The following is a 27,625-nucleotide window of genomic DNA, read 5'->3' on the forward strand; positions in this document are numbered from 1 at the left end:
GGGCTCGTGGGGGAGGCGGGTCCAGCAGTGTGCTGGCACCGCTCCTGGCTCCAGGTCTTCCGGGCCAGTCTGGGTCGAGAACCTCTGAAGAGGCTCCGGAGCCAAGGCAGCGCTCAGTCATTTCTGGCGGCTACGCCAGGCTCCCCTCTTTTGACCTCCCTGAATCTGTGTCTTCATCTGGCCTGGAAAGGCTGTCCTCTGTGTACGGTCCCAGCCTGGGGACTGTGCAGCTGTGCCCTCCCCAGGCCTGGGGTCACATTCTGTGCACCTGCTGCAACCGCAGACCCCCAAGACCCGTCAGGGAGCTGGAGGGAGGCTTGAGTGAGCGCCCACCATGTGCCACCTCCAGGGCGGAGCGCTCCGGGCTGTTGGACCTGAGCTCAGCAACCCCTCCCAGTGCCGCCTACCGTCACCTGCCTTCACAGGGACACAGTGGGGTCAGAGTGGTTGTTCCTCTGCCGAGGTGACACAGCTAAGGTGAGCTGGAGCTGGGAGTCCAGTCCTGGCAGGCCCACCCCCGAGTCCACACAGGTCTCTTCTGGAGAAATTCAGTCACACGCTGTTTGCTCTAGAGGTGGTAAAACCCAGATGGAGAGAAGTTACATGAGTCACTCAGCGTGGTCTGAGTTAGTGCCTGAGGCAGTTTGTCTGCTGCTCCGACCCGGTACTTCCCTGGTCTAAGCTGCGCGGCCAGGGTGGGAGCCGTCCGTGGGCAGCCCTGCTCTTGCTGGGACTTGATCGGGGATGTTTAGGGGATGGGTCATTGGGGCTGCACCAGGTCTGTTGGCCCAGTGCCTGCTCCCCGCCTTGGACTCTGAAACACATTTGGGCCTGCCCCTCTGCAGCCTGAACCTTGGGACTTCACCATTCAGTTGGTGCTTTTGTGTCAGGAAATGGTCCTCAGACTTTCAGTCGTGGGTCCCTATTTTTCTTTCTTGAGTCCAGCTTTCTCCAGGTCAGAGTGACCCTGTGTTGTCAGGGAGGGAGGGTGCAGAGCACAGAGTTCCATGTTCCCCGAGACCCCCAGCTTTTAGCAGAGCTCTGCCCGGAGACATAGCGCAGCTCTCTTCCCTCCCCCAGTGGGTCTGAGTGGTCTTGACTCTGCCCCCAAGGGGCCGTCTCTTTCGGTGGTCCTCTCTGAAGAGGGTGTGGGAATGGGCGGGGAGCCCAGGCAGCCCTGCCCACCTTGGGAGGCCTGAGCCTGACCTTGGCCTCTTCCTGCCCTCCCAGTTGACATTCGAGAAATCAAGGAGATCCGCCCAGGGAAGACCTCACGGGACTTCGATCGCTACCAAGAGGATCCTGCTTTTCGACCGGACCAGTCCCACTGCTTCGTCATCCTGTATGGAATGGAATTTCGCCTGAAGACCCTGAGCCTCCAAGGTGGAGCTGAGGGGCTGGAGGAGGCGGGAGGTTGGGGGGCGCAGCCCAGCCCCAGGCTCAGCTCTTTATCCCCTGCTCACAGCCACATCTGAAGACGAAGTGAACATGTGGATCAAGGGCCTGACTTGGTTGATGGAGGACACGTTGCAGGCAGCCACACCCCTGCAGATTGAGAGGTGAGAACCCCCTCCTGATGGGTGAGGTTGGGGCGCCGGGCCCTCGGGAGCAGGGCAGGGACTCCCGGGCCTCTGCGCCCAAGCCTGCCTGCCGGTCTCCTCCCCAGGCCTGGTCTCACTTCAGGCTCCTCTCCCACCAGGTGGCTGCGGAAGCAGTTCTACTCAGTGGACCGGAACCGTGAGGACCGGTGGGTGCTGAGCTGGGGCCCTATCCTGGCAGGGTGGGTTGGGGCGACCAGAACAGTGGCCCCGCTTCGAGAACCGGAGAACCTGCCTCACGCATGGCCAGGGGTGGGCAGGCCGTCTGGTACAGGCACTTCCTGCAGTCAGCTGTCCGAGGGCCTGTGCCAGCTGGTGGGGAGGCCAGCGACGATAAGCCAGATGCACCGCTGCTGTGGGCAGAGGCGGGAGTGCAGAACCAGCTCTGGGTGTGCTGTAGTGTGTTTGGGGGGTGCCTTGGAGCTCACACAGAACCTTCCCTGGTGGCTCAGACGGTAAAGCATCTGCCTACAATGCAGGAGACCTGGGTTCAATCCCTGGGTAGGGAAGATCTCCTGGAGAAGGAAATGGCAACCCATGCCAGTATCTTATTGCCTGGAAAGTCCCATGGATGGAGGAGTCTGGTAGGCTACAGTCCATGGGGTCACAAAGAGTCGGACATGATTGAGTGCCTTCATTTGCCTTTTCCTTTTGGAGCTCATGTCTTTGAGGCCACGGTGTGACAGCCAGAGGGGCTACAGAGATGTGGGTCAAAGGCCAGGAGGTGGATGAGGAGGACCACTGGCTGGGGGAGAGGCGGGCACCACGGAAGGTTTTGAAGAGAAGTGTGATGTGACCTGAGGTCAATTGCACAGGGCGGCGGGCGGGTGGAGAGCTCACTTACGGGGAAGTGGCTCCGACGCTCCCAGTAAAGACAATGGCTAGGTCGGGGTGGGGTGTTGGGAAGGGGTTGGATTTCGGTGGCGCTATATTTTTGAAGATAGAGCTCAATGGAATTTGCTAACACATCAGTTCTGGAGCGTGAAGGAGAGTTGAGAGGTTTATATTAAGCTTTTTGGTTTAAGCATCTAGAAAGGTGGGTTGCCCTTGACTGAGATAGGGAAGACTGTGAGAGGGACACATTTGAGGGGGTGAGTCCCGCGATGCCCGTAGATGGTTGGGTAGAAGCGTTGAGCAGGCAGGTGGGTAGAATGAGCTCAGGGACAATGCTGGCCAGAGATGGGACCCGGGGAGCACAGCACATAGGGGGTTGGGGAGGCTAGAGGCTCCTGCAGGCAAACACAGCAAGGAAAGACGAGGGGGCTGGTGGCCGATCCCAGCCTGGGCTGCTTGTCCACTGGGGCCTGGGGCGGTGAGGAGCTGAGGTAAGAGGAAAACCGGAGGAGGCAGATCCCTGGAAGCCCAGAGAGGAGGGGCTGGGTGGCTGTGCCATGCCTGTCACGTGGGGACGACCAAGAGCTGTCGGCAGCCTCGAGGCTGACGGTGGAGGAGTGGACACGGGGTCCCGGGAGTGAGCGGAGCCTGGGTGGCTCCTTCAGAGCACTGCTGTGAGGAGGAGCAGAGAAGGGGCAGCTGCTGGAGAGGAAGCAGGGCCGACGGGTGTTTTGGGGGGAGTGGTTTCAACCTGCGTGAGATGCTGGTGGCAAGGAGTCCACAGAAGGAAGGCTAGGTGAGGCAGGTTTCCTAACCCGCCCCGGGAGGGCCCTGCCTGCCCCCTCCTGGGTGACCGAGGCCAGGCAAGCGCTGGCTGGAAGAGAGCAGGACTGCCAGGGCCAGAGGAGACGTGCCCGCCTTCCCCTCCGTGTTGCCCCCTCCCAGGAGAGAGGGCCTCCCTGTCCCCATCTTTTTCTTCCTGTTGCCTGGCCGAGCATGGTCCTCTGCCCCATCCTCAGGTTGCCTCGGAAGGCAGGGCACTTCTGTGAGGTCCTGGGACCATGCCTTGTCGCCAGCACTGGTGCTTGGCTAAGACAGGTCTTTCCTCTCCTCCCTGAGGAGACGCCGACTCCCTGGGCAGTGGGTGGGGAGTCCTGTGAGCTGCCTGCCCGTGAGGGCACCAGGGTTTGAGAGTGAGGCTGAAGGGGCCCCGGGGGGCCACAGCAGGGGCTGCCTCCCTCTGTGCCTGGAGGCCGTAGAGAGGAAGGGCCTTCCCTCGGTCACCCCGGCTCTGAGCCAGGCTCACCGTCAGGGCTGCAGGGCCCAGAGTGGTGCTGTTTACCTGCCCAGCCCCAGGTGGACTCGGCCTGCAGGTCAGAGGTTGTGAGAGGTGGGGCTGAGGCCGCTGGCGGTGTCCCTGTCTCCTCAGGATATCAGCCAAGGACCTGAAGAACATGCTGTCCCAGGTCAACTACCGGGTCCCCAACATGCGCTTCCTCCGGGAGCGGCTGACGGTGAGGGCCTGCGGGCTGGCTGCAGGCGGGCAGGGAGCGCGGCCGCCCCCCGCCCTGGTGGGCCCTGACCGGCGGTCCCGCTCTGTCTCCAGGACCTGGAGCAGCGCCCCAGCGACATCACCTACGGGCAGTTCGCGCAGCTGTACCGTAGCCTCATGTACAGCGCCCAGAAGACGGTGCATGAGCCCCCTGCCCCGCCCCGTGCCCCCGCCCCCACCCTGCTCGCTTTGGCCCTGCCCTGCTTGGGGGCGGCGGGTGCCATGCGTCCGGTCTTCTCCCTGTGAGGCCTGCCCCTTTGCATTGCCCCAGCCTTTCTTCCCGAGAGCCCCTTGCCCATGGGGCCTCCCCAGGTTCTCGCGCTGACCCGGTTCTGTCTCCTGCAGATGGACCTTCCCTTCCTGGAAGCCAGCGCCCTGAGGTTTGGTCTGAAGTGGGGAGGTGGGCTTCTCCCCAGGCCCCCCTGTCCCTCCCCTGGTTGATTCCCCAGGCAGGAGGGAGACCGAGGAGGATGGGGGTGGGCGCCCCCCCTGGACCGTCCTGGGCAGCTATGCGGGCCCGGAGCTGGGCGCCGCCTTCTGAGGGGCCCCCATTGTCCATGGGCCACGCTAGCCAGCTGGCCGCCAGGCACTTCCCTTCTGTCCTGCAGGGCGGGGGAGCGGCCGGAGCTCTGCCGGGTGTCCCTTCCTGAGTTCCAGCAGTTCCTCCTCGAGTACCAGGGGGTAGGACTGGGCCGGGCTTGGGCCGGGGTGCTGGCTGGGGGTCTGGGCTCGCCCGCGGCTGGAGGCCTCTCACGTGCCCCATCTCCCACCCCATCAGGAGCTGTGGGCGGTGGACCGGCTCCAGGTACAGGAGTTCATGCTCAGCTTCCTCCGAGACCCCTTGCGAGAGATTGAGGAGCCTTACTTCTTCCTGGACGAGGTCCGCAGTGTCCCCCGCCTGGACTGACCCCCTCCTGTACCAGCTGGTGCTGTGGTGCAAGGCAGGGGCTCATCTTCTCTCCACATTTGTTCCCGGGCAGTTCGTCACCTTCCTGTTCTCCAAGGAGAACAGCATATGGAACTCGCAGCTAGACGCCGTGTGTCCCGACACCATGAACAACCCGCTGTCCCACTACTGGATCTCCTCCTCGCACAACACGTGAGTGGCGCCCTCGGCCCTGGCCTGACTCTGGGAGGTGGGGCTTGCCTGACACCCCGCCCCCATCTCCCCGTCCAGGTACCTGACCGGGGACCAGTTCTCCAGCGAGTCCTCCCTGGAAGCCTACGCTCGCTGCCTGCGGATGGGCTGCCGCTGCATCGAGTGTGCGTGGGACCCTGGGGCGGGGGTCCGGGGCGAGGTGGGCAGGGAGATGGGGGGTGGAGCCTGCCCACTTGACTGTTGTCGCCTTGCTCCCTAGTGGACTGCTGGGACGGCCCGGATGGGATGCCGGTCATTTACCACGGACACACTCTGACCACCAAGATCAAGTTCTCGGACGTCCTGCACACCATCAAGGAGCACGCCTTTGTGGCCTCAGAGTGAGTGGCCGGGGCTCAGCCCCACCTCTCCTGGGTCCCTGTGAGAGCCCCCAGCCCCTGGCCCTGCCTTCTACCTCCTGCCAGCTGCTGGAGCCCTTGCTGCCCGAGCTGCTCACTTCTTGCCCCCTTGGCCCACCCGCCTGCTCCGTGGGCCCTCCTCAGCCTGTGGAACACACTCAAGCTCTTCATCTTCAGAGACCAGTTCTGTAGGCCTGGGCCTGCGAGGTGGTTGTCCTGCCAGCCCCTTTCCTATCACAACTCAGAGAATCATCTGTGCTCCACTCTGCAGTTCCTATTGTTTCCCCAAACCGTGGTCACTAGCCTCTCCCACCCCATTGAGAGGATCACCAGGGGCCCCCAGTAGCTAAATTTGGAGGCTGTTCATCACCACTCCTGACTTGGGTGTAGAATGTCACTCCTCGCTGCTGGGGCAGCTCCATGAAGGGACCAACTCTGGGGAATGCGTGTCTGTGGCAGTCCCAGTGGGCCTGGGTGTATTGCTGCACCCATAAGTTCCACCTCTTCTCTGGGGTAGGCCCCCTCTAGAGAGGACCTTGGGCCCTAGGCCCCTGACGCCTCCCTCTGGGAGGGTCTGAGCCGTGACCCCCGGGAATCACGGGGTCTCCTGTGTTACACACTGTCCCCTGCCCCGCAGGTACCCGGTCATCCTGTCCATTGAGGACCACTGCAGCATTGCTCAGCAGAGGAACATGGCCCAGCATTTCAAGAAGGTGCTCGGGGACACACTCCTCACCAAGCCCGTGGACATTGCAGCCGATGGGCTCCCTTCCCCCAACCAGCTCAAGAGGAAGATCCTTATCAAGGTGGGATCTGGGGGGGCGGGGCACGCCTCCGCTTCAGTGGTGGGTCCGGGCTTGGGGGAGGAGGTGGGAGCCTGGGATGCCAGTTCTGGCCTATCGCCCACAGCACAAGAAGTTGGCTGAGGGCAGTGCCTACGAGGAGGTGCCTACATCGGTGATGTACTCTGAGAACGACATCAGCAACTCCATAAAGAATGGCATCCTCTACCTGGAAGACCCCGTGAACCACGTGAGCGCTGGGCCGGGCTGGGCCGGGGGGCGGCCGTGCAGAGGGCCCTGTCACAGGCCCCCGCCTGTCTCTTCCAGGAGTGGTACCCCCACTACTTCGTCCTGACCAGCAGCAAGATCTACTATTCGGAGGAGACCAGCAGCGACCAGGGCAACGAGGACGAGGAGGAGCCCAAGGAGGTGAGGGCTGGCCCTTGGCCGGGGTTCGGGCTGGGAGCCGGGTCCAGGTCACCGAGCATCTCTGCGGTCGCCCTCCGCCTTGCAGGCCAGCGGCAGCACAGAGCTGCACTCCAACGAGAAGTGGTTCCACGGGAAGCTCGGGGCCGGCCGGGATGGGCGGCACATCGCTGAGCGCCTGCTCACCGAGTACTGCATCGAGACCGGGGCCCCCGACGGCTCCTTCCTCGTGCGTGAGAGCGAGACCTTCGTGGGCGACTACACGCTCTCCTTCTGGTAACCCTCCCGGCACCACCAGGGGCTGCGTGGGTCCCGTGCACACACAGGCACATGTGCACACACGCAGACACGCGGCCAGGGTGGAGCCCCTGCAGGCAGGGCCGCCCCCACCCGAGCCTTCCTTCTGGCGCCGCCTCCCGGAGCCCTGGCGCCCTGCAGTGGGTGGCGTGTGGGTGCCGTCCCGCCTGCTGCTCACGGCCTCCTTGTCCCCTCAGGCGGAACGGCAAAGTCCAGCACTGCCGGATCCACTCCCGGCAGGACGCGGGCACCCCCAAGTTCTTCCTGACGGACAACCTGGTCTTCGACTCCCTCTATGACCTCATCACGCACTACCAGCAGGTGCCCCTGCGCTGCAACGAATTTGAGATGCGCCTCTCAGAGCCGGTGCCGCAGACCAACGCGCACGAGAGCAAAGAGTGAGGGACGGGCCGGGGCGCGGACCTGGGCCGGGGGCATGGACCTGGGGCGGGATGGAGGCGCGGACCTGGGCCGGGGGCATGGACCTGCGGCGGGGTGGGGGTGCGGCAGGGGCTTGGACCTGGGCCGGGGTGGGGGTCTGGCGGGGGCGCGGGCCTGGGGCGGGATGGAGGCGCGGACCTGGGCCGGGGGCATGGACCTGCGGCGGGGTGGGGGTGCGGCAGGGGCTTGGACCTGGGCCGGGGTGGGGGTCTGGCGGGGGCGCGGGCCTGGGGCGGGATGGAGGCGCGGACCTGGGCCGGGGGCATGGACCTGCAGCGGGGTGGGGGTGCGGCAGGGGCTTGGACCTGGGCCGGGGTGGGGGTCTGGCGGGGGCGCGGGCCTGGGGCGGGATGGAGGCGCGGACCTGGGCCGGGGGCATGGACCTGCGGCGGGGTGGGGGTGTGGCAGGGGCTTGGACCTGGGCCAGGGCGGGGGTCTGGCGGAGGCGCGGGCCTGGGGCGGGATGGAGGCGCGGACCTGGGCCGGGGGCATGGACCTGCGGCGGGGTGGGGGTGCGGCAGGGGCTTGGACCTGGGCCGGGGTGGGGGTCTGGCGGGGGCGCGGGCCTGGGGCGGGATGGAGGCGCGGACCTGGGCCGGGGGCATGGACCTGCGGCGGGGTGGGGGTGTGGCAGGGGCTTGGACCTGGGCCAGGGCGGGGGTCTGGCGGAGGCGCGGGCCTGGGGCGGGATGGAGGCGCGGACCTGGGCCGGGGGCATGGACCTGCGGCGGGGTGGAGGCGCGGACCTGGGCCGGGGGCATGGACCTGCGGCGGGGTGGAGGCGCGGACCTGGGCTGGGGGCATGGACCTGCGGCGGGGTGGAGGCGCGGACCTGGGCTGGGGGCATGGACCTGCAGCGGGGTGGGGGTGCGGCAGGGGCTTGGACCTGGGCCAGGGCGGGGGTGTGGTGGGGGCGCAGACCTGGGGCGGGATGGAGGCGCGGACCTGGGCCGGGGGCATGGATGTGGGGTGGGATGGGAGCATGGATCTGGGGTGGGGCAGGGGCTTGGACCTGGGGCGGGATGGAGGCATGGACCTGGGGCTGAGAGACGGGCCTAGGGGCAGCGCAGGGCGGGGCTGACTCAGACTGTCCGTCCACAGGTGGTACCACGCCAGCCTGACCAGAGCGCAGGCCGAGCACATGCTGATGCGTGTGCCCCGGGACGGGGCCTTCCTGGTGCGGAAACGGAACGAGCCCAACTCCTACGCCATCTCCTTCCGGTGAGGGGGCTGCCCTGGGGGACTGGAGGCGCTGCGGGGCATCCCTGGTGCTGGCCCACTGACCCGGTGTGGCTCCTCTGTCCCTGTCAAGGGCTGAGGGCAAGATCAAGCACTGCCGCGTCCAGCAGGAGGGCCAGACCGTGATGCTGGGCAACTCGGAGTTTGACAGTCTGGTCGACCTTGTCAGCTACTACGAGAAGCACCCTCTGTACCGCAAGATGAAGCTGCGCTACCCCATCAACGAGGAGGCTTTGGAGAAGATTGGCACGGCTGTGAGCGCCTAGGGGGTGGCAGGCAGGGTGCCAGAGACCTGCGGGCCCTCCCGGAACTACCAGGCTGACTGCAGGGCAGGCCAGCACCCAGCAGTCCCGGGGTGGATGCAAGGGCAGAGTGGCCCGCCTGCTGCTGGGGGGCCTGCCAGCCCAGCAGAGAGCCAGGGAGGCGTCCCCGAGGGAGGGCCTCTGTGTGTGTCTGTGAGGTGGGGACAGTTGGGTGGGTGAGGAGTGGGGGAACGGGTTTCAGCAGAACCATCCCTGTGGGCTGGAGGGTGGGGTGCGGTAGGGAGGTCCCAGAGTTCATGCAGGGAGGGGGTCCACCCGGGGTTGAGGGCAAGGCAGGGGCTCAGAGGCTACAGAGATGTGTTTGAGGAGGGCAGAGCCGCTGGGGAAGCCAGCGTGAAGGCAGGCTGTGGTGCGGGGGCCACGTGGGCCCTGGGTAAGGATCACAGCCGCAGCAAGGACAGCGGGGCCCCGGCAGAATGGCCACTCGAGACTCTCGTCCTTAGGGGGCCCAGGGGGCCAGGGCGAGGGTCGCCCGCTGGGGCTGGAGCCTGAGAGGACGTGGGGTGGAGGCGGCTTCAGGAGCAGCATGACCTCAGAGTCGTGGACTGGGTGGTCAAGATAAGAGTGAGGAGAGAGGAGGGGCGGTCTAGACTCCTGAGGTTGGGGACCCTGGCGGACCAGGTGTGTGAAAGGGGTGGATGGGCAGCCTGGGGAGGAAAGGACATGGAAGCCAGCAGCCACTTTCACCTCTGGTCATTAACATGGCCCGTTCTGTCCCATTTCCAGGAGCCTGACTACGGCGCGCTGTATGAGGGCCGCAACCCTGGCTTCTATGTGGAGGCGAACCCCATGCCCACGTTCAAGGTACAGCCTTGGGCTCTGGGCACAGGAAGCTGGGGAGGGTCCCCGGCTGTGGGGTGCAGGGTGGCCTGTGGTCTCTGTGCAGAAGTGGTATTTGTGGTTTCCCGAGGCCCAAGAGGTGAAGTCTGTGGTTGGTGTATGACCACAGCTCTCCCAGGGCTGACCCCAGCCACTGTCCTGGGGTCAGCACTGACCCTTCCAGACTCCTCCCTGGGGTGACCTGTTTCCTTCCTGGTGGCAGCTGGTGGGGGGTGGGGCACACTGGCTGTTGCTGAGCTTCATCAGACAGGAGGCTCTTCCTCTTTGGGGGCCTTGTTTCTAAGGGGTGAGGATCTGGGCCCTTTTCGTCATTTTTTCTCAGCAGTAGGGAGCTTGGGACAAGATTCCTTCTCCTACTTTGGAGATGCAGAATGCTGGGGTCCCAGCCACACCCCGAGCCATCCCAGTCTTGGAGGAGGCGCTTAGCACCTCCCACACCAGCTTCCTGGTCTGACTCCTGGGGCCCAGGGTGGGGGCTTGCGAGTTTCCCCCGAACCCAAAGGAGCTTCCCTCCAGAAGCTCTGGCTCACCCGTCCCTTTGCCCTGGCGCCTCCTGCAGGTCCCGGGGAGGGCAGTCACGAAGGCTGGTGCACGTGCAGCCATGGGTGGGAGAGGAGCAGGCGGCCTGTCTGCTGGACTGGGGCTTCTCTCCTGCAGTGCGCCGTCAAAGCTCTCTTCGACTACAAGGCGCAGCGGGAGGACGAGCTGACGTTCACCAAGAGTGCCATCATCCAGAACGTGGAGAAGCAAGAGGGAGGCTGGTGAGCCCCCGAGAGCCCCTGGTGCAGGCCAGGCATCCTGAGTGCTGGCCACGTACACGCGAGAGGGGCTTGGGAGAAATGGGTCCGTGTGGGCCCCAATGCACCCCCAGGGCTGCTCCCTCTCGGGAGTTTGGGGTGGTCCTTGGGGGTCAGCACCCTTCGGCTTCCACAGGTGGCGGGGTGATTATGGTGGGAAGAAGCAGCTGTGGTTCCCTTCAAACTACGTGGAGGAGATGGTCAGCCCGGCGGCCCTGGAGCCCGAGAGGGAGGTGAGACCAGGGCTGTGTTGGTGGGAGGGATTCCCAGGTCCACCCCCCACACAGCGTCCACTCCCCACATGGTATCCATGTGCACGGCACTCCCATGTGAGATCCCATCACCACGTGCAGGCCGCAGTCTGGTGAACATGGGCCACACGCGTGTGGTTTTGTGTTCGTCTGTCGGGTGTATTTCTCATGTGCACCCAGACACCCCCTCGTGTGCACACAGCAGGCTTGCTGACCCTGTGGACTTTGCCTCCCACAGCACTTGGACGAGAACAGCCCACTCGGGGACTTGCTGCGGGGGGTCCTGGATGTGCCGGCTTGTCAGATAGGTGAGCCCGCAGCCCTTCTTCTGGCTCTCAGGGACGGGCTGTCCCTGGTGGTTCTCTGCATGCTCGGAGCGAGGAAGCTGAGGGTTGGACCCCCACAGGCTGCCCTCGTTCTGAGCTCTCCCCACTCCTGGACGCCTCGGTACCCTTCTGGCCCCCCACCCCCCGGCTCTGAGGCCTGCGTGCTTGCCCTGTGCACACACCAGGGACAGTGGCATTGGCGAGCTAAGTCCACAGTCCTGGCGGGCTGGTCCTTGGCTGAGACAGATTTAGAGATGGGGTCAGGGGCTTGTCTCCGGGCTGCCCGTCCTCCATCCTGAAGAGGAAGGGAGTGAGCTCCGCCCGCGCCTGGGCGGGGAGCTAAGCCCCGTGTCCCCAGCTCTCCTCTCCTTCCTCCCTCCAGCCATCCGTCCCGAGGGCAAGAACAACCGGCTGTTCGTCTTCTCCATCAGCATGGCCTCGGTGGCACACTGGTCCCTGGACGTGGCTGCCGACTCGCAGGAGGAGCTGCAGGACTGGGTGAAGAAGATCCGGGAGGTGGCGCAGACGGCGGACGCCAGGGTGAGAGCCTGCGCTGGTCCTCTAGCCGCGGGGCAGCCCCCGCCGCCTGGCAGGGGCCCGAGGGACATGTGTGCTCCGTGGCGTGGCACGGTGTGGGTGTGTTGAGTTTGAGATACACCCAGGACGCTTCTGAATGGCTCTGTGTAGTGACCAGTTGGTATCAAGGGCCGAGGTGAGAGGCTCAGTCCTGGGCTGGAAGCAGGAGTAGGTGCCCAGGGTTTAGGGCAAGGTGGTACAGGTTGGGAGCAGGGCGTGACCTCTGAGGACGTGGGTGTTGAGAAAGAGAGGCCGGGATGAGCAGGACAGCGAGGCAGGGTGTCTGATGCGCGAAGGGCCGCCAAGCAGACGGCAGGGCCAGACGCTCAAAAGTGCCGGTCGGAGTCGGCTGTGGCCGCGGGAGGTCGCAGCTGGGTGGGATGGCAGTGGGCCTCGGCGGGTGGAAGGCAAGGGCGCCGCCTGTGCAGGGCAGGACGGTGGAAGGACCAGCTTCTGGAGGAGAGAGGAGGGCGTGCTGGCTGGGGTGTGGGAATCCTGCCAGATGCCACTCGTGCAGGGTTGGGTGGAGGGGCTGCGGGACGCACCGTGGCTGCTCTGGAGAAAGGACGCCCGCAGGCCAAGTGGAGAGGGCTGGGTGCGGAGGACTTGGAGCCGAGCAGGGCCTGGAAGGACCAGGCCCAAAGGATCCAGTGGTTGAAGGAATGGATCCTGAGGTTCGGGCTGTGGAGGGAAGGAAGAGCTCAAGAACAGGAGCTGCTTCTGGAAGGAAGTGGGCCTGCGCGGGTCCGGGGCCGCACGGGGTGCTGGTGAGGGATGTGCTAGGGCTGAAGTCTGGCGGTGGCGGGTGGGTGGTTGTGTTGAGAAAGAACTGCAGGGTGAGGGGTGAGGCTTCTGGGCCAGGGCTGGAGGCATGGTCCTGGGGACCCAGAGGACTGCACCCACGTTCCCAGTGCAGTCAGCGCCCAAGGCGGGCCCGGTTCCGAGTGAGGACCACGCATCCCTGGGGTGTCACTGGGGCACAGGTGGTGTGAGGATCGCAGCCTCTGAAGTCGGGAGGGTGTGTGTCCTCAGGACGGTTTCTGGGGTGAGGCTGAGGACAGCTGGGTCTGGGAGGTGCGGGTGGGCGTGCCCAAGGTGTCCAGGGGCTCCCGCCCGGCTCAGGCCTGTGTGCCTCCAGCTCACCGAGGGGAAGATGATGGAGCGGAGGAAGAAGATTGCCCTGGAGCTCTCGGAGCTCGTCGTCTACTGCCGGCCTGTCCCCTTCGACGAAGAGAGTAAGGGTCCGGCCGGGGTGGGGGGGTGGGGGAGCTGGCCCGGCGGCACCTGGGCGGGCGGACTCTGAGCGCACTCTCTGTTGGGCCCAGAGATCGGCACTGAACGCGCCTGCTACCGCGACATGTCGTCCTTCCCGGAGACCAAGGCCGAGAAGTACGTGAACAAGGCCAAAGGCAAGAAGTTCCTCCAGTACAACCGTCTGCAGCTCTCCCGCATCTACCCCAAGGGCCAGCGGCTGGACTCCTCCAATTACGACCCCCTGCCCATGTGGATCTGCGGCAGCCAGCTGGTGGCCCTCAACTTCCAGACCCCAGGTGAGGCAGCAGCCGGGGGCGGGGTCCCCCCCCGGGCCCCGGGACTGGAGTCCACTGTAACCTGCTCTTGCAGACAAGCCCATGCAGATGAACCAGGCCCTGTTCCTGGCCGGCGGGCACTGCGGCTACGTGCTGCAGCCCAGCGTCATGCGTGACGAGGCCTTCGACCCCTTTGACAAGAGCAGCCTCCGCGGTCTGGAGCCTTGCGCCATCTGCATCGAGGTGGGAAGCGTGCACTCTGCCGGGCTGGTTCCAGGCGCCAGGGCCAGTGGGCTGGCTGACGCGACATGGGAGGGGTGCTGGACGGTCCTGGAGCTCGAGGGAGACGAAGCCATCCTCTGAGGTGGGCGTGGGGCTTCAGGCCTGCGCTGGGGGACTGGGCCCCGTGTGGCCAGTTCTTGGCACTCAGGAGTCAGGCGGTCCAGTAAGACCGAGCCGTGGATAAGCCCCTGCCTGGCAGGAGTGGGCAGAGACGCAGGGAGCTGGTGCCTCTGCCACAGGAATCAGCTCAATGGCACTTGCTAGAATGGGGGCTTGAACAGCACTGAGTCCCCATGCCACCCTCTCGAGGCCCCGGGGGAGCATCTGTGATGCAGGCGGCTTGGTGCTGTGGGCTGCGGGGGATGTGGGCCTGGGCGGGTCTTGAAGGAGAAGCGAAGACAGATGAGGGGTGACCATGTCTTTTTTCCAGAGATTTTGACTTTTTTGTCCCGGCGGGGAGTAATTTAAATGTTTCCGTGTTAAAACAGACATGGATTTAACATAGGTTAGATTGCAAAAACTCACATGGTAGTTTTGGTTCAAGTGAAATACAACTTCAAGTGAGTTTTTGCTGCAGCAGCTGCTCTCAGGCCCCGACGACGCGGGCCTTCTGGGCAGTGTCCTGGGGGCCCAGCAGAGGGCGCACTGCCTCCACCGCTCAGTGGGGACCGGGTGTGGGTCGGAAGGACCAGCCCGCGCCCATCCTCGCCTGCCTTACAGGTGCTGGGGGCCCGGCACCTGCCGAAGAATGGCCGTGGCATCGTGTGTCCTTTTGTGGAGATTGAGGTGGCCGGAGCCGAGTACGACAGCATCAAGCAGAAGACAGAGTTTGTGGGTACGTCTCCCGTCCCCACGCCCCTCCTCACCCCCCTGGGCACGTCAGGCCCTCTGTACCTGTGACTCCATCCTCCCAGCAGCAGCCTGAGGCCTTTTGCCCTTGCTTTCGCAGTGGACAACGGACTGAACCCTGTGTGGCCAGCCAAGCCCTTCCACTTCCAGATCAGTAACCCTGAGTTCGCCTTCCTGCGCTTCGTGGTCTATGAGGAGGACATGTTTAGTGACCAGAACTTCCTGGCTCAGGCTACCTTCCCGGTGAAGGGTCTGAAGACGGGTGAGGGCCCTTCCTCCACACCGTGCCCCCTGCGGTCCAGCTCGGGGGCGGGGCAGCTCGCCGACGTCCCCCGGGCTAAGGGCCGAGCTTCCTCCCCCCAGGATACAGAGCGGTGCCTCTGAAGAACAACTACAGTGAGGATCTGGAGCTGGCCTCCCTACTGGTCAAGATTGACGTGTTCCCTGCCAAGGTATCCGCGGGTGGGCGGGCCGGCGGGCGGGGCAGCGCCGGGCGGGGCAGCCGCTGAGCCATGTCGCTGCCGACACAGGAGAACGGCGACCTCAGCCCTTTTGGGGGTGCGTCACTGCGGGAGCGGAGCTGCGACGCCTCAGGCCCACTGTTCCACGGCCGGGCCCGGGAGGGCTCCTTCGAAGCTCGCTACCAGCAGCCCTTTGAGGACTTCCGCATCTCCCAGGAGCATCTCGCAGACCATTTTGATGGTCGGGATCGCAGGTAAGGGGTGAGGGCGAGGTGGCCTGGAGGAGGGGTCCTGAGAGGCTGGGGGTGTGGCCAGCTGCCCTCGGTTCCCCTCGCCTGCCCCCACCCCGGGCCTCCACCCGCCGCCCGTCAGGACGTTTTTCCCTCCTGTCCAGGGCCCCCCGCAGGACTCGGGTCAATGGAGACAACCGCCTCTAGCTGTGCCCCAGCCTCGCGGAGAGCAGCAGGCACCGTGCCGCGCACGAGAGGGGGCCGTGGGCTGGGTTCCGGGGAAGCGGCCTGTGAGGCCGCCCTTCCTGGCCTCGCCGCCTGGAGCCCAGATTCCAGCCGTGGACGCTAGACGAAAAGCATGCCATTAATGAGATGTACTCCTATTTTGGGCCTCGACGCCCCAGCTCTGGGTGAAGGCAAAAAACTGTACTGTTTGGCCTTTAAGCACACACACCTGGCCCTGCCTTCTGGAGATGGAGCCTTCCATCTTGGGACCATCACAGCCGCTGCCTCTCAGAGAGAGAGGCTGCCTCAGCTGGCGGCACAGGAGGCTCTGAGGAGCCACTGACATTCCTGAGAGGAGCGGAGCAGCAGCAGCCTTGCTGGGCTCGGGAGTCAACGTTTACACAGTCCTGCAGCTTTAAGCCCCAGCTGGGCGGGGAGGGAGGGGAGGTGTCCTGGAGCCCGGGCAGAGGAGCACAGGTCCTGCCTGCAGAGGAGGACACAGCACAAGGGCACACTGCCCCCGGCCCGGAGCGCCACACCTGACCGCTGCAGGGCCTCGTGTGCAGGGCAGCAGCGTTGGGCGGCCGGGCTGTGAGGGGCCCGTGGAGGAGGCCGAGGTGGCCCAGGCTGCCACCTGGAACAGGGAGCACGACGGTGAGTTGCAGGGCCACTGCTGCAGCACCTCGGGGCTATGGGAGGACAGCAGCCCCGGGGTACCCACTGGGCCGCGGTGCCCCCTGCCTGCAGCCTGGGCGCAAGCCTGAAGGACCCGCTCACCAGGGGGCATGTGTCTGTGGGCGCTGGGCAGCAGGTGGCTCTTCCCACGTCATCAGTGAGGACGTGCCTATGTTTGCGCCACGGACCCCCGAGAGCCACAGCAAGATGCCAGCTAGGTCAGGACTGATGGGCACCCGTGGCCCCGGAGTGGAAAGGCCAGTCCCCACGGCGGAGGTCCAGCTGGGCACTGGCCGCCGTGCGTTCAGGAAACGCCCTCACACAAGGAACGTGTCCTCCCACAGCAGCTCCGCAGGCCAGCCGGGAGTCCTGAATCAGAGTGAAGACCAGTTTTCCTGTTGCAGCGAGACGCCTTGGATCGGAGTCTGCCAGATGACCCTGCAAGAGGACGCTGTCTGGGTGATCTCGAGCTTTTGTGAAATCAGTCAGATCTGACAATAGATGGACGTGATGCTGGAGAATGGACTTGTAAAGTTTATTTTTGCACACTCTTTCTCACCACCTTCGTTCCTTCACGTAGGATGTATGATTTTCTATGTCTTCCACTTCTGACCTGAAAGCTGCTTGGTGGGGGGATGGGACTGGGGAAGCAAAACGAACGAACTTCTCTGCGCACCGAGGCAGACCTGTTATTTTTATGAATTTTACAGCTCAGTTAACAGTGTTAGCTTTTTAAGATTTCTATATACTCTTCAGAAGAACCACTGAGCCGTTCAAGCCTTGTTATTATCCGATCCTAATAGTGATTCCGTTTTCTATAGCTTTTAGGAAAGACAATAAATTATTTAACATTATATTAAACTTTCCATATCATGGACTGTAAACCGAAGGAAATTACACAGTTTCTCAGAAAAGGTATTGATTTATTTAAACTAATTCTGAAATGGTATTTTAAAGTACCACCTCCCAGTCAGCTGTCCATAGCAAACATGTCTATATATGGTTGCCAATGTTTGGTTTATAATTTAAATGTTAATAAAAATTTTAACTTTTATTGAAAAAGCTTCTTTTCTGAAAAGGACTGTACAAAGTGGAATTACTTCTCAATGGCACCATGATGACGTTTTGCTCTTCCTGCTGCTCAGCCTTGGTGGGCGAGGGGCAGGAGGAGAGGACGGAGCAAAGGCTGCTGGTGACGCAGGTTTCTTTAAAGGCAAAGATGACGCGGGATGCTTTCCCTCAGGAAGGAGGGATGAAGGAGCTGCGGGCCTTGCGGGGCACAGGCCACTGGTCATTGATGGACCCTGCTGCACCCATGGCAGGGTCTGCCCAGCTGGTGGAAGGATCTGTGGAAGGCTGGAGGGGCGCAGCCCAACTTCTAAGCACAGGGGCCGGAGTCTCAGCCCGTGGGCACGAACGTGCCTCAGCACAGCCAGCCCTGAGCTTGCACTAACCCTCTGCTGGTCGTTGGCTGGCTCTGCTGCCCCCTTCAGGCCTGAGCGCCACATAACGTTCTCTCTCTTATCCCGTAGCTTGTGAGCTCTCTCTGAGGCGCAGGAATGTAGGCTCCCTTCCGGAGACATGTTCACTGAGGCTGCTTGCCCGGTGGTTATTCTGCAATAGAAGCAGGTGAGATTTACCTCCCAGGTCCAGCAGATCTTCCCTCTGGGCTGCAAGGTGGTGTGTGGCCACCCTCTCCCCCAGCTCACGTGCCAAGGGTGAGGCGGTGCAGAGTGCCGCCCGCCTGCAAGCAGCCAGAGTCCCTTCCCAGTTCCGCAGAAACTGCTTCTTTAAAAACAAGGCCCACGGAGCATTCAAGTGTAGGTTTCTGGGTTATACTCTGGTTGCCTCTAGAGTTTGGGGCCGAGATCTCTGTGCCTGGAACATGGCCCTGCCCTTCCCTTCCTGTGGTGGTTTTTTAGTGGTCCATGCTCGTGTGGATCAAATATGCTGCTGTACAGAGGAGAGCGCTGCCTGCCTGCTGGATGCATGGTGGGGATGGGCATAACACACCAGCCCAGGAAGCCTGAGGGCGACCATTGAAAAGACATGGGGAAGTATAATGAGTTGGTTCTTAAAATGGTCATCGTGTGACACATGGTCCTGGTGTGACAATGTAGGTATGCAAGTATGGTCCCAGGCTTCAGAGAGACCCAAGGTTTTGAAGACGAGCTTGAGGCAGGTTTTTTATACAGTTATCAGTTCAGAGCATCCCTTTCCTGCATGACAAGTCAGACCAAGACACGCATTTCCCAAGTTCTCAGATTTGGGGCCAGTCCTAGTCCAGTGCAGGCCCCTCTGAGCACCACCCACTTGGAGAACTGGGATCCCAGTTTGAGATCCTTCCTGTCGCCCCTGAACTAGATTTAGCCAAACGCCCTGCTCAGGTTCTCGCCGTTGCCTTGACTTTCTTGGCGCTTCGTGGTCTGACTCAGAGGAGGACGTCTTTCCCTTCAGACGAGAAGGTGGTAGGCAGGGATTAACACAGTCTTTCCTGACCCGTGTGTTCCCAGATACTTGCGGGCAGGAGAAAGCTTTGCTAACCAGTGACGGGAGAGGTGGTGTGTGGTGGTGGCCGTAGGGTTGGGACCCGGGTGTGTTCTCACGTGACTCCCCACCTTGATTTTAACCAGCAGGTCTGCTCCTTCACTGGCTCTGCCGTCAGATGGCCCCGCTGACTGGAGGACACATGCCTCTTCTGGACTCTCCTGTGACTATCTTCGCCATTTCCTGTAAATTTCTCGATCCTTATTCCTAGTAGAAAACGTGGCAGCAGATTCACAGATTGAGTTTAACCCAGATTCCTCCAGACCTGACAATCGTTGAACAACCCAGAAGGCCCAGCATGTGGGTGGGGGCTGTTGGGGAGACCCTCACTTGGGGTGAAGTGTCCTGGCCCGTGGTGGGGAGTGGCCTGCTTTCCCACGTGCTTGCACACAGCACCGACGGCAAGGGCAGGGGCTTTCTGCATCTGGAGCGCCCCCCACCCTCACCCCCAGCTTTCCTGCCGGGAGGAGGCCTGAGTGGTTTCTGACCTCAGCCAGGGACACCACCCTTGACAAGGATCTGTGGTCTTACGTGCTGAGGGCAGGGCCTCCCTCCTGACCAGGCACATCCTGAACATCATTGTCCAGGGCTGGGCCTGGGGCTGGACACTCAACTGGCCTTTCAGCTTGAGCTCATCACCTCCCACCATTTCAGTTCTTGGGGGGGAAAAACAACTTTTAAGCGGCATGAGGTCACCGCACCAAAGGAGCTCGTGAAACAAAACAAGGTCACATCAGTTAAACCGATCAAGTCTGGTCTCAGCCTAAGGGCCCCTCAGTGGGTCTTCCGGGGTCGGCCTGGGGTTCTGTTCCCTGCTGGAGGCCTCTGCAGCTGCCCCAGGACACCCACAGTGACCCCTGGCCGCCCCTGCTGTCTACTCCGTCCACACGAGCAGCTGGGCCTGCAGCCACCATGGGTCGGCTGACTGGCTTCAGCGTTCTACACTCAGCTGGTCTTCCTCCCAAAGACTTGCTTTTTTTAGATTCCACACAAAGTTCCTTCCCTAAGACATAGGTCACCTCCGGAAGAGCCAGGTCAGGACCAGGGCCTGGGGTCCACCTGGTGTCCCTCCTTACTATCTCTCTGCCCCTGGGGCTTTTTCAAGGGTCCCTTTTTCCTTTTGGCACAGACCCTTAGGATCCCCCCATGAGATTCAATCACTATGAACATTAGAAGTTGGGCTTTAATCCTATTCCTTCAAGGCCCTGGGGCCTTAGGCATATTTGCCAACCTCTCCTTAGCAAATGACAAGCTTCTCAGTATTTTCCTCCCAGGAAAAGTGTCCTCACTGGATGCCTGACAGCTCTAGGTTTGACTTAGTTTCCCTCTGTTTAGCATCAGTCCTCGACTGCTGCAGTCCTTTATCTAGTGACCCAGCCGGCTGGACACAGCGAGCTGGAATTTACCCGGAGCGCCTGAGGGAAACCGCCCTGCTCATCCCTCCGAGTTGCCGGTCTCGACCGCAGAAGTCCAAAGATGTCAGTGTTCTCGGCTTTTTTCCTGATTCCCCCACAAAACAGTCCGCAGGTGAGAAATGTATTTACATTTTTATTTAGGAGCAATTAAAAGATTTAAAGTACCATTTCGGCCCATTTCAAATTGTACAAGCAGTTTGGCCCTGTTCCCCTCCCTTATCCAAATCCACAGATACAAAATCTAGGAAATGTGCAATTTGCATCTTAGAAATAGCAGCATCCCCACAGGGGACCTCGTGAGGCCTGGAGACTCAGCCCAGAGGGCAGCCCCCTCCTCCTGGCCCGGCACAGCCACCGTCCAAAGGCAAGTTCCAACTTTCTGTTAAAAGCACCTTCCTGGGGTGAGGACTCTGCTTCCACCACGCCTGGTGACAGCCCGCGTGTGCCTGTACCTCCCTCGCCGGAGGAGGTGGCCCCCGGACAGACAGAACGGGAAGTGGCCTCTTAGCACCAAGACGATGGCTTCTTCGGTGGCTCCGGGCAGGAAGCACTCCTCCAGCCAGCTGCCCCTGCCCTCCCGCCTTCCTCCCGCAGTCACCCTCGCCCGCCCTTGGAGAACAAAAGGTCTGTGCTGAAGACCAGCCACCAGGGAGGCAGACGGAACCTGCCCGCCTCTGGCAACCTCCGGCCTGGCGCAGAGACTGTGCTCAGTACACTTTCAGTCAACCGCGCAGACGGGGGTGGGGGGCCGCTCCCCAACAGCAACGATGGCAGAGCCCGGCCCCCGGACACTGCACGAAGCGATGCTGGGGAGTGGGGGCGACCCCCTCTCCCCTCAGCATCACCCTGCGGCCTGCGACCAGGCCGTATCCACCCAAGGGGCCACCGGCTCTCTAGGCCATGGGCAGCGACCCGGCCGGGAGGCCTGGCGGGGCAGGACCCAGGGTGAGTGACGGTATCCCCGAACATGAATCGCAGGACGAGCAGGCGCCCTCAGAGTCCTGACCGGGAAGGAACGGACCGTGGGCCTGCAGCTTCCTGTCCTCCGTGACTCCTGGACGGTCCACCTCCCGCTCCAGCCAGATGGGGGCCTTCAGACCGTCCCCTCACCAAGGGGAGGAACAGACGTTGTAAATTAGCCGCAGCTGAGAGACGGGCCTCACCCCCCCAGGGGGCAGAGCTGGACTCCTGGAGGAAGATGCGCTCTCCAGGTAAATGCCCAGACTCCCCGCAGGTCCCTGCCTGCCCCGAAAGGACAGTAGGAGACACAGCCAGAGGGGCTTGGACTGTGAAAGCGGGGGCCGAGGACAGCAGGGCAGGAACTGCCCCGACTCCTCGCGTCCTGCAAACCCAGTGGGACTTCAGCACATGGAGGAGTGGGAGCCAGCCCCACCCTCATCCGCACAGCCGCGGCGCCTGGCGCCCACCCGCTCTGCTCTCTGCCCCACGCGCGCTCCCACTGTCGGGCTCCAGGTGCAGGCCAGGGCCTCCGTGCAGAGGCGGCCAGGTTTGCACGCCAGTCACAGGTTCTTCAACTGAAGAACCAAAGAGCAGGCGGCCCATGCTCTCCAGGCAAGCGCTCCGCCTGCTGCTCCTCCCACCCAGAGGCCGGGTCAGCCCTGAGGGGGAGCTGCGTCCACCCTCACCTCCTGCCCCCAAGTGCGACCAGAGCTGAGAACACAGATTCCAGCAGAAACGAACCGCAGCCGAGGCCTGCGGGTTCACCTAGACCTAGGGCCGGGCGCAGGCTCCGCACTCCAGATCACCACTTCCCCCTCCACTCTGCATCCGTTCCATCTGTTGCGAGGTTGCCTGCAGCCACCCAGCCCGTGTCACCTGGCCCGGCTGTTATGAATGGAGCCGGGACACAGCACGGTGGGGACCCCAGAGTGAAGCCCTGCTCGGGGAGGGGACTGTTGAGAGAGGGGGCCCCACTCGCCCCACGTTTTCTGGTGTTGGCGCTTCTGTGCACGCAGATGCCCTCCAGCCCCCAGGCCTGGGTGGGCAGGCGGGGAGGGTCTGTGCTCCAGGGAAAGGAGAGAAGGCAGCGGGTGCAGGAGGACTGGAGGGGGGACTAGTGGCTGAGAAGAGGACACAGCCCGTGACTCTCCTGACCAGGGCAGCTGCTGACTTCGGCCTGCAAGGGCTGCCCGTGCCAAGCTCTTCGCGTCCAGAGGCCTTTTCTCAGAAGGTGAGTCAGACCAGCACCCCGCCCCCGGGAGAGTGTAAGCATAGAAAAGGGGGGAAGGAGCTTTAGGAGGAGCCAAAACTCCAGGTTTTATGATTTTTTATTTGGCTGGCTCTTCTCTCTTGCAAAGTGCCTTTATCCACTTGGGCTGCAATCTTTGAATGGACAAAGCCACTCCAGCTGGAGGATTTTGGTCCGAGAAGACGACAGGAAGGTAAGAGGCAGCAGGAGCAGGGAGCTGTCAGCAGAGATGTGCACAGAACGGCCGATGCTATGCCTCTGCAGCAGGCAGCCTGGCACACGGAGGGGACACAGGCCCTGCCAGGGGACCGCAGACCGAGCCGGACAGAGCCCACGGCCTCTGCGTCTCGGCCCGGAGAACACTCGGGACTTCAGGTGGGAAGGCCTCCCGGGCCCGTGAGTGCCTACAGGTGCCACCTACCCTCGCCCACCTCCCACCCGTGCTCCCGACAGCAGGGGTGGGCACTCAGCCTTGAAAGGAGCTTGAGTCACACAGGGCCACCCTCCCCAGGTGCCGCGAGTCCCCCAGCCTAGCTTTCCACTTCAGGACCCCAGGGCTCCCGACAGAGAGAGCCCACTTTCCAAATCAAAAAGCTCCTCAATAGTCAAGAATTAAAATACGTAATCAAAGTATGAAAGTATATGTAGCATAAATTCAGGTTTCCTGTATCAGAATGGTGATCTGGTCTCACCTATTCAAACTGGATCACAACCCCGTGTAAAAAATACAATAAACCAAACATGTACAGACAGGCAACAACAAACACTGACATGGTTCACCATCTCTGACGAGTCAAGTACGTACAGAGGAGGGGAGAGATTAGTCACCTTACAAAAACAGGCTTTTTCTTCAGGAGAAATTAGCCCCACCCTACTTCCCTCAACTTTGCAGCCCACAGACTGCCTGCTACCAGAGGCGACATCACAGTCTAACCCTCAGCTGGGGTGCAGACCCGCAGTGACCCGCCTGGCCACAGGGTCCTCCCACTGCATCCCGGCTCTGGCTGCCACGGGTGAGTCTCTGCCCCATTGGCTGTGTTCCTGCTTTTGCCCCCATGGCCCTGGGTATCTTTAGACACCCATTCAATGACCCAACCACATCTGTCTCCTTCAAGCATGCAGCCCGAGCCCCCCTAAGTCACTCAGATCCAAGAGCACAGGAAGGAGGGTCTGGCCAGCCTGGGTGGTCTCGCCATTTGCAGGGGGCAGGGCATGTCCTGGCTGTCGGGCAGGACCAGTGTCTGTGAGAAGAGCTGCCCACAGGCAGCACTGTGACTTGCCCACCTTTTAAGGACCAGCTGGTGCTGAGGCCCGCGGGGTCACTGTGTCCTGCATGAATTTGTCCACCTTGTAATTTGTTTTCTCTGCTTTGCTGTTTGGGTTGTAAATGACATGTGAATACAAAAAAAAAAAACACACACAAGAAAACCCTCTCTGAAGAGACAGCCCTCGGCTGGGGCCCGCAGGGCTCTGGGAGTGACGCCATCGGAGGCAGCTTCGCCCTGCGGCCGAGCCCCACCCCCAGCTCCCGCGTGCCACCACGTTCTCGAGTGTACACGTCAGGGGTACACGTCACCAGTAAAGCATCAACTGAGTATCTACTGCATATGGATATATAAAAATTAATCTGCATGTGCATAAACACTACGGGAAACGCTGCAGGCGTCTGTTCTCTGAAAGGAGGCAACCACTCGCCATTGTTGGCAGCTCTCCAGAGAGGCTCTGGGGCTAAGGAGCTTCACACCCAACATGGAAAGGAGACAAAAGCAGGCTGCAGAGCGTGCCAAGTGCTCACATGGCGCCTGTTCGAGACAATGGGGAGGCGGTCCCTCACGGGACCGGGCGAGCGGGAAAAGACGTGGGAGGAACAGTGGCTCCGGGGCTTTTGGTTTCCTCAGAAAGGCCTCCCCGGAGGCAGGAGGGGCAGCCGCCACCTCCACGCTGGGAGCCAGGCCTGCGCGGTGCCGCCTGGTCTGGTTCTGCGGGGCGGGTGGGGAGGAGGGCCGTGGCTACCCCACCCCTAATGCTTCTCACCACAGCCCCTGCCCTCCCTCTGGGTCTCCTGATGCTGCCCACCGGCCCAGGCCCAGGAGGAGCGCCCAGGTGTTCTGGGCAGCAGGGGGTTCCTGGGAGCTTCACTCTTTACCTGCTGCTCGCAGGGCCGGTCTTGGGGAGACGGGGCTTTACTGCTGCGCACAGCTTTGTAAGCAAGTTTCCCAGTGTTACCAAGGCCCCCGTTCCTGTGATTTTTCTCAATTAAAAAAGCAGATATGATGCTTCAGCTAACACAGAGATCGTGTTTCCAAGTTTGGGGATATAAATACAGAACTTTAAAAACCTTCTCACAAGGACCTGTCCAGCAATGTCCACCATGCCAGCCAGGCCCCAGGTGTGGGGCCAGGAGGACTTGGACTTTGTCGGGAACCCCACACGCAGGTCTTTGCTGAGGACCACCCTGGCTCTGACAGTTCCGAGAGGCCCCTGAGCCCCGTCAGTTCTTGCTCTGACAGTTTGAGCCTGGGTCTTCCTTCCCAAATTGGAGGCAGCTGTGAAGTGTGTTGACAGAGGGCTGTGGAAGCCCCCAGCAGTTGTGGCCTTCACTCCCATCTCCCATCCCTGTTTCTCTTGTCAGTTTTCCTCTCTAAACATGTCTAGACTGAAAAAAAGAAAAGCGGCACGTAGGTCAGGACATTAGGCTTGACAGGTGTTTCTTTAGTCGATCTCATCACTGAAGAGTTATGGTCCATGATTCAAACTCTATGAAAAAGGAGAACTGCTGTAACAGCTTACGAGAGTGAGCATCAGACACTAACCACATACCACTCTGTTTTTTAAACCGCCGGGAACACGGGTTCCGCAGTGATCGTCCCAGGAGGCAAGGCGAGCCCGCTGTGTGGTTTACCAGTCACTGCTGAAGGGGCCAAGGTCTCTTCAAAGGCGCTGCCTTCCTCCAGTACCGCAAAGGAGGCCCGCGGTTGCAGGTGTGGTGACCCCAGCCCGACCGTGGAAGGTGTAGGCATGCATGGCCCAGCAATCTTCAGAGAACAGACACAGGGCATTTCCAGAGATGATGTAAAAGACCATGGACTGCTAACCAGAGTTTCTATGTAATAAAAGTTTCTGCAATCTGACATTTTATTAAACGTGTATAGGCAGATTTATATGTTAAAAACTTGATTCTGTGTCTATGAATATGAAACCTGAACTATTTATTCACTGGAAGGCAAAGGAGAGGTCCTACATTGTGGGCAGAACTGGCAGACGCGTCTCCCTGCTCGTGGGCGGTGGCGGGCTTGGCCGCGTGGAGGCCTGTGCGGGCTGGGGGCTGGTGTGGCCTCGGCCTGTGGCAGCAGAGAGGGACTGGGCCCTTCCAAGCGGCGGCAGCCTCCCAAGGCTGGCCGGTCCTTCACAGCCATCAGTTCCTCTTCAGTCTGTTTCTGAGGAGAAAACACAGGCCCGTCACCTCCACGCACATCATCAGGACAGCCCGCCCTTCCATGCCGGGGACTTCATCCAGGAGCTTGCCTTCCCACCAGCCTCCCTGCCCTCCAGCCCAAGGGAAGGTGGGGAAGGTCGTGGGGGCAGAGGACGGGATGCTGGCTGCACCTAGCAGGGCCTGGAGCCTCCCCTCAGCAAACCTAGGCCTGAGGCCGGGCTGGGAGCCTGACCTCTGGGCCGTAAACCCGCGCCACGCGCCACCGCCCCATCCGGAGCCTCAGAATACATGGGGCTCACTCGGCAGGTCTGCTGCCAGATGTGTCCCACAGATGCCTTCATCTGTTGTGGGGCAGGGGGCGGCTAGGCAGAGACCCCCTCACCCAGGATGCTTGGTCGTTGGGGGGCAGTGTTGAGGCTGGCTCAGAAAGCGGTGAGGAACCAGATAGGGACCAGCCCTCCCTGTCCCCCTGGGTACCTGTCTCGGCCAGAAGAGGACGATGCTACAAAGGCACGGCCAGCCTGGCCACCCCTGTTCTGTCCCACTCAGGACACCAGCTCTTCACTCACAGCTGAAGTTACCAGCTGAGGGGAGCCAGGGCTGGTGATTCAAACCCATTTATCCCAAATCCGGGTGAGCATTTTTAATTGTGGTCAAATACACATCCCATTTTTAAGTGTACAGTTAGGTGGCATGGAGCGCATTTCACAATTGTGCAACAACTACCACGCTATTTCCAGCCATAAGAATATATAATTCAGGAGAATTGCAATTAAAAAAAAAAACAAACCTAAATAAATTAGTGAGTTCTTGTTCCAGCAGTCTGCCATTTTGTTGGCAGAGCCAAAGCCAGGGGTGGGCAGGCCTGGTGCTGGAGAAGGTGCCTGAGGCACCCAGGCGTGTGGGCCCACACCTGCTCCCTGGTGCCCATGACACCCTCCGGGGGGACCCCACTGACTCATAGGGGCCTGGAGGAAACAAGGTCATGTCCAAAAAATCCCAGGCCTGGAACCAACTTCTGAGAGTCCACAAATTACAGAAGCTGAGAATTCAGATACTTCCTTGGTTTCCACAGCCTCCCATAAAGGGATGTGAGAGTTGGACCATAAAGAAGGCTGAGCACTGAAGAACTGATGCTTTCCAATTGTGCTGGGGAAGATTCTTGAGAGTCCCTTGGACAGCAAGGAGATCAAACCAGTCAATCCCAAAGGAAGTCAACCCTGAATATTCACTGGTAGGGCTGAAGCTCCAATACTTTGGCCACCTCATGCAAAGAGGTAACTCATTGGAAAGACCCTGATGCTGGGAAAGACTGAAGGCAGTAGGAGAAGGGGACGACAGAGGATGAGATGGTTGGATGGCGTCACTGACTCCATGGACACAAGTTTGAGCAAACTCCGGGAGATGGTGAAGGACAGGGAAGCCTGGGGTGCTACAGTCCATGGGGTCACAAAGAGACGGACACAACTGAGCGACTGAACAACACCTTGCTCCTGGCCAGCCTGTGACAAGGCCACCCGTGAGGAGGGTGGGGAGGGAACGGAGAGGCCAGGAACCCAGGGGTCAACACCTGAGAAAACCAACACCAGATAACGTGACGTGTCTGAGGCGCCTAACTGTCTTCAGTAAATAGCCTTCTAAAGCTTTCTTTCAAGTACTAGTGTCCTGATCCAGAGAAACTGAGAAACAAATTCAAGCTTTGGATTCTGTATATCTAAGACGGAAGCGCAGTCTCCATGTCCTCTACTTCAGAAAGAAGTACAGAAATGCAAGGTACAGGATTTTTCACCCTTTTTTTTTTTTATAAAAGCACTTTGTGTATCTAAGATCAGTGAAAGGCTCCCTCTGCTTTTGTTCCCCAATTTGGGTTGAATTTCCTCATCAGGAATAGGCAGGCCTATTCTGTCTCCTGCCTGCTGGCTTGTCTGGCTCAGGTGATGTTCTGACTTACTCTCCTTTGGCTGAGAAATGATTAGAGAAGTGTGGAT

The 27,625-nt window shown here is 61.3% G+C and overlaps 2 protein-coding genes and 1 non-coding gene across 6 annotated transcripts in view; 2 read left to right on the forward strand and 1 right to left on the reverse strand.

Moving 5' to 3' along the window:
- The window catches only part of PLCG1 (phospholipase C gamma 1), a 33,946-nt gene extending 16,853 nt beyond the window's left edge, over window positions 1–17,093 (forward strand). Inside the window, exons 2-32 of the mRNA XM_061127280.1 lie at window positions 1,231–1,383; window positions 1,466–1,559; window positions 1,700–1,747; window positions 3,862–3,946; window positions 4,039–4,122; window positions 4,330–4,364; window positions 4,593–4,665; window positions 4,763–4,864; window positions 4,965–5,083; window positions 5,162–5,247; window positions 5,343–5,463; window positions 6,119–6,287; window positions 6,391–6,513; window positions 6,591–6,692; window positions 6,778–6,965; window positions 7,184–7,384; window positions 8,529–8,648; window positions 8,740–8,920; window positions 9,716–9,793; window positions 10,487–10,590; window positions 10,763–10,859; window positions 11,116–11,185; window positions 11,586–11,743; window positions 12,918–13,014; window positions 13,105–13,329; window positions 13,403–13,551; window positions 14,311–14,425; window positions 14,540–14,701; window positions 14,803–14,891; window positions 14,970–15,154; window positions 15,295–17,093. Coding sequence (XP_060983263.1) covers window positions 1,231–1,383; window positions 1,466–1,559; window positions 1,700–1,747; window positions 3,862–3,946; window positions 4,039–4,122; window positions 4,330–4,364; window positions 4,593–4,665; window positions 4,763–4,864; window positions 4,965–5,083; window positions 5,162–5,247; window positions 5,343–5,463; window positions 6,119–6,287; window positions 6,391–6,513; window positions 6,591–6,692; window positions 6,778–6,965; window positions 7,184–7,384; window positions 8,529–8,648; window positions 8,740–8,920; window positions 9,716–9,793; window positions 10,487–10,590; window positions 10,763–10,859; window positions 11,116–11,185; window positions 11,586–11,743; window positions 12,918–13,014; window positions 13,105–13,329; window positions 13,403–13,551; window positions 14,311–14,425; window positions 14,540–14,701; window positions 14,803–14,891; window positions 14,970–15,154; window positions 15,295–15,337 — 3,656 coding nt within the window. The 3' untranslated portion in view covers window positions 15,338–17,093. The remainder of the gene's footprint in view (window positions 1–1,230; window positions 1,384–1,465; window positions 1,560–1,699; window positions 1,748–3,861; window positions 3,947–4,038; window positions 4,123–4,329; window positions 4,365–4,592; window positions 4,666–4,762; window positions 4,865–4,964; window positions 5,084–5,161; window positions 5,248–5,342; window positions 5,464–6,118; window positions 6,288–6,390; window positions 6,514–6,590; window positions 6,693–6,777; window positions 6,966–7,183; window positions 7,385–8,528; window positions 8,649–8,739; window positions 8,921–9,715; window positions 9,794–10,486; window positions 10,591–10,762; window positions 10,860–11,115; window positions 11,186–11,585; window positions 11,744–12,917; window positions 13,015–13,104; window positions 13,330–13,402; window positions 13,552–14,310; window positions 14,426–14,539; window positions 14,702–14,802; window positions 14,892–14,969; window positions 15,155–15,294) is intronic.
- TRNAC-ACA (transfer RNA cysteine (anticodon ACA)) lies at window positions 2,036–2,107 on the forward strand. The gene has a single exon. It is a non-coding gene; the product is annotated as a tRNA-Cys (tRNA).
- A 3,019-nt stretch (window positions 17,094–20,112) lies between the features above and the next one.
- ZHX3 (zinc fingers and homeoboxes 3) overlaps window positions 20,113–27,625 on the reverse strand; it is a 111,316-nt gene continuing 103,803 nt past the window's right edge. For all 4 annotated transcript variants that reach the window (XM_061127283.1, XM_061127282.1, XM_061127281.1 and 1 more), the window contains one exon: window positions 20,113–25,638. In XM_061127283.1, coding sequence (XP_060983266.1) covers window positions 25,628–25,638 — 11 coding nt within the window. In that variant the 3' untranslated portion in view covers window positions 20,113–25,627. The remainder of the gene's footprint in view (window positions 25,639–27,625) is intronic.

The sequence above is a fragment of the Dama dama genome, chromosome 23 (genome assembly GCF_033118175.1).
Source record: "Dama dama isolate Ldn47 chromosome 23, ASM3311817v1, whole genome shotgun sequence".
Classification (NCBI taxonomy): domain Eukaryota; kingdom Metazoa; phylum Chordata; class Mammalia; order Artiodactyla; family Cervidae; genus Dama; species Dama dama.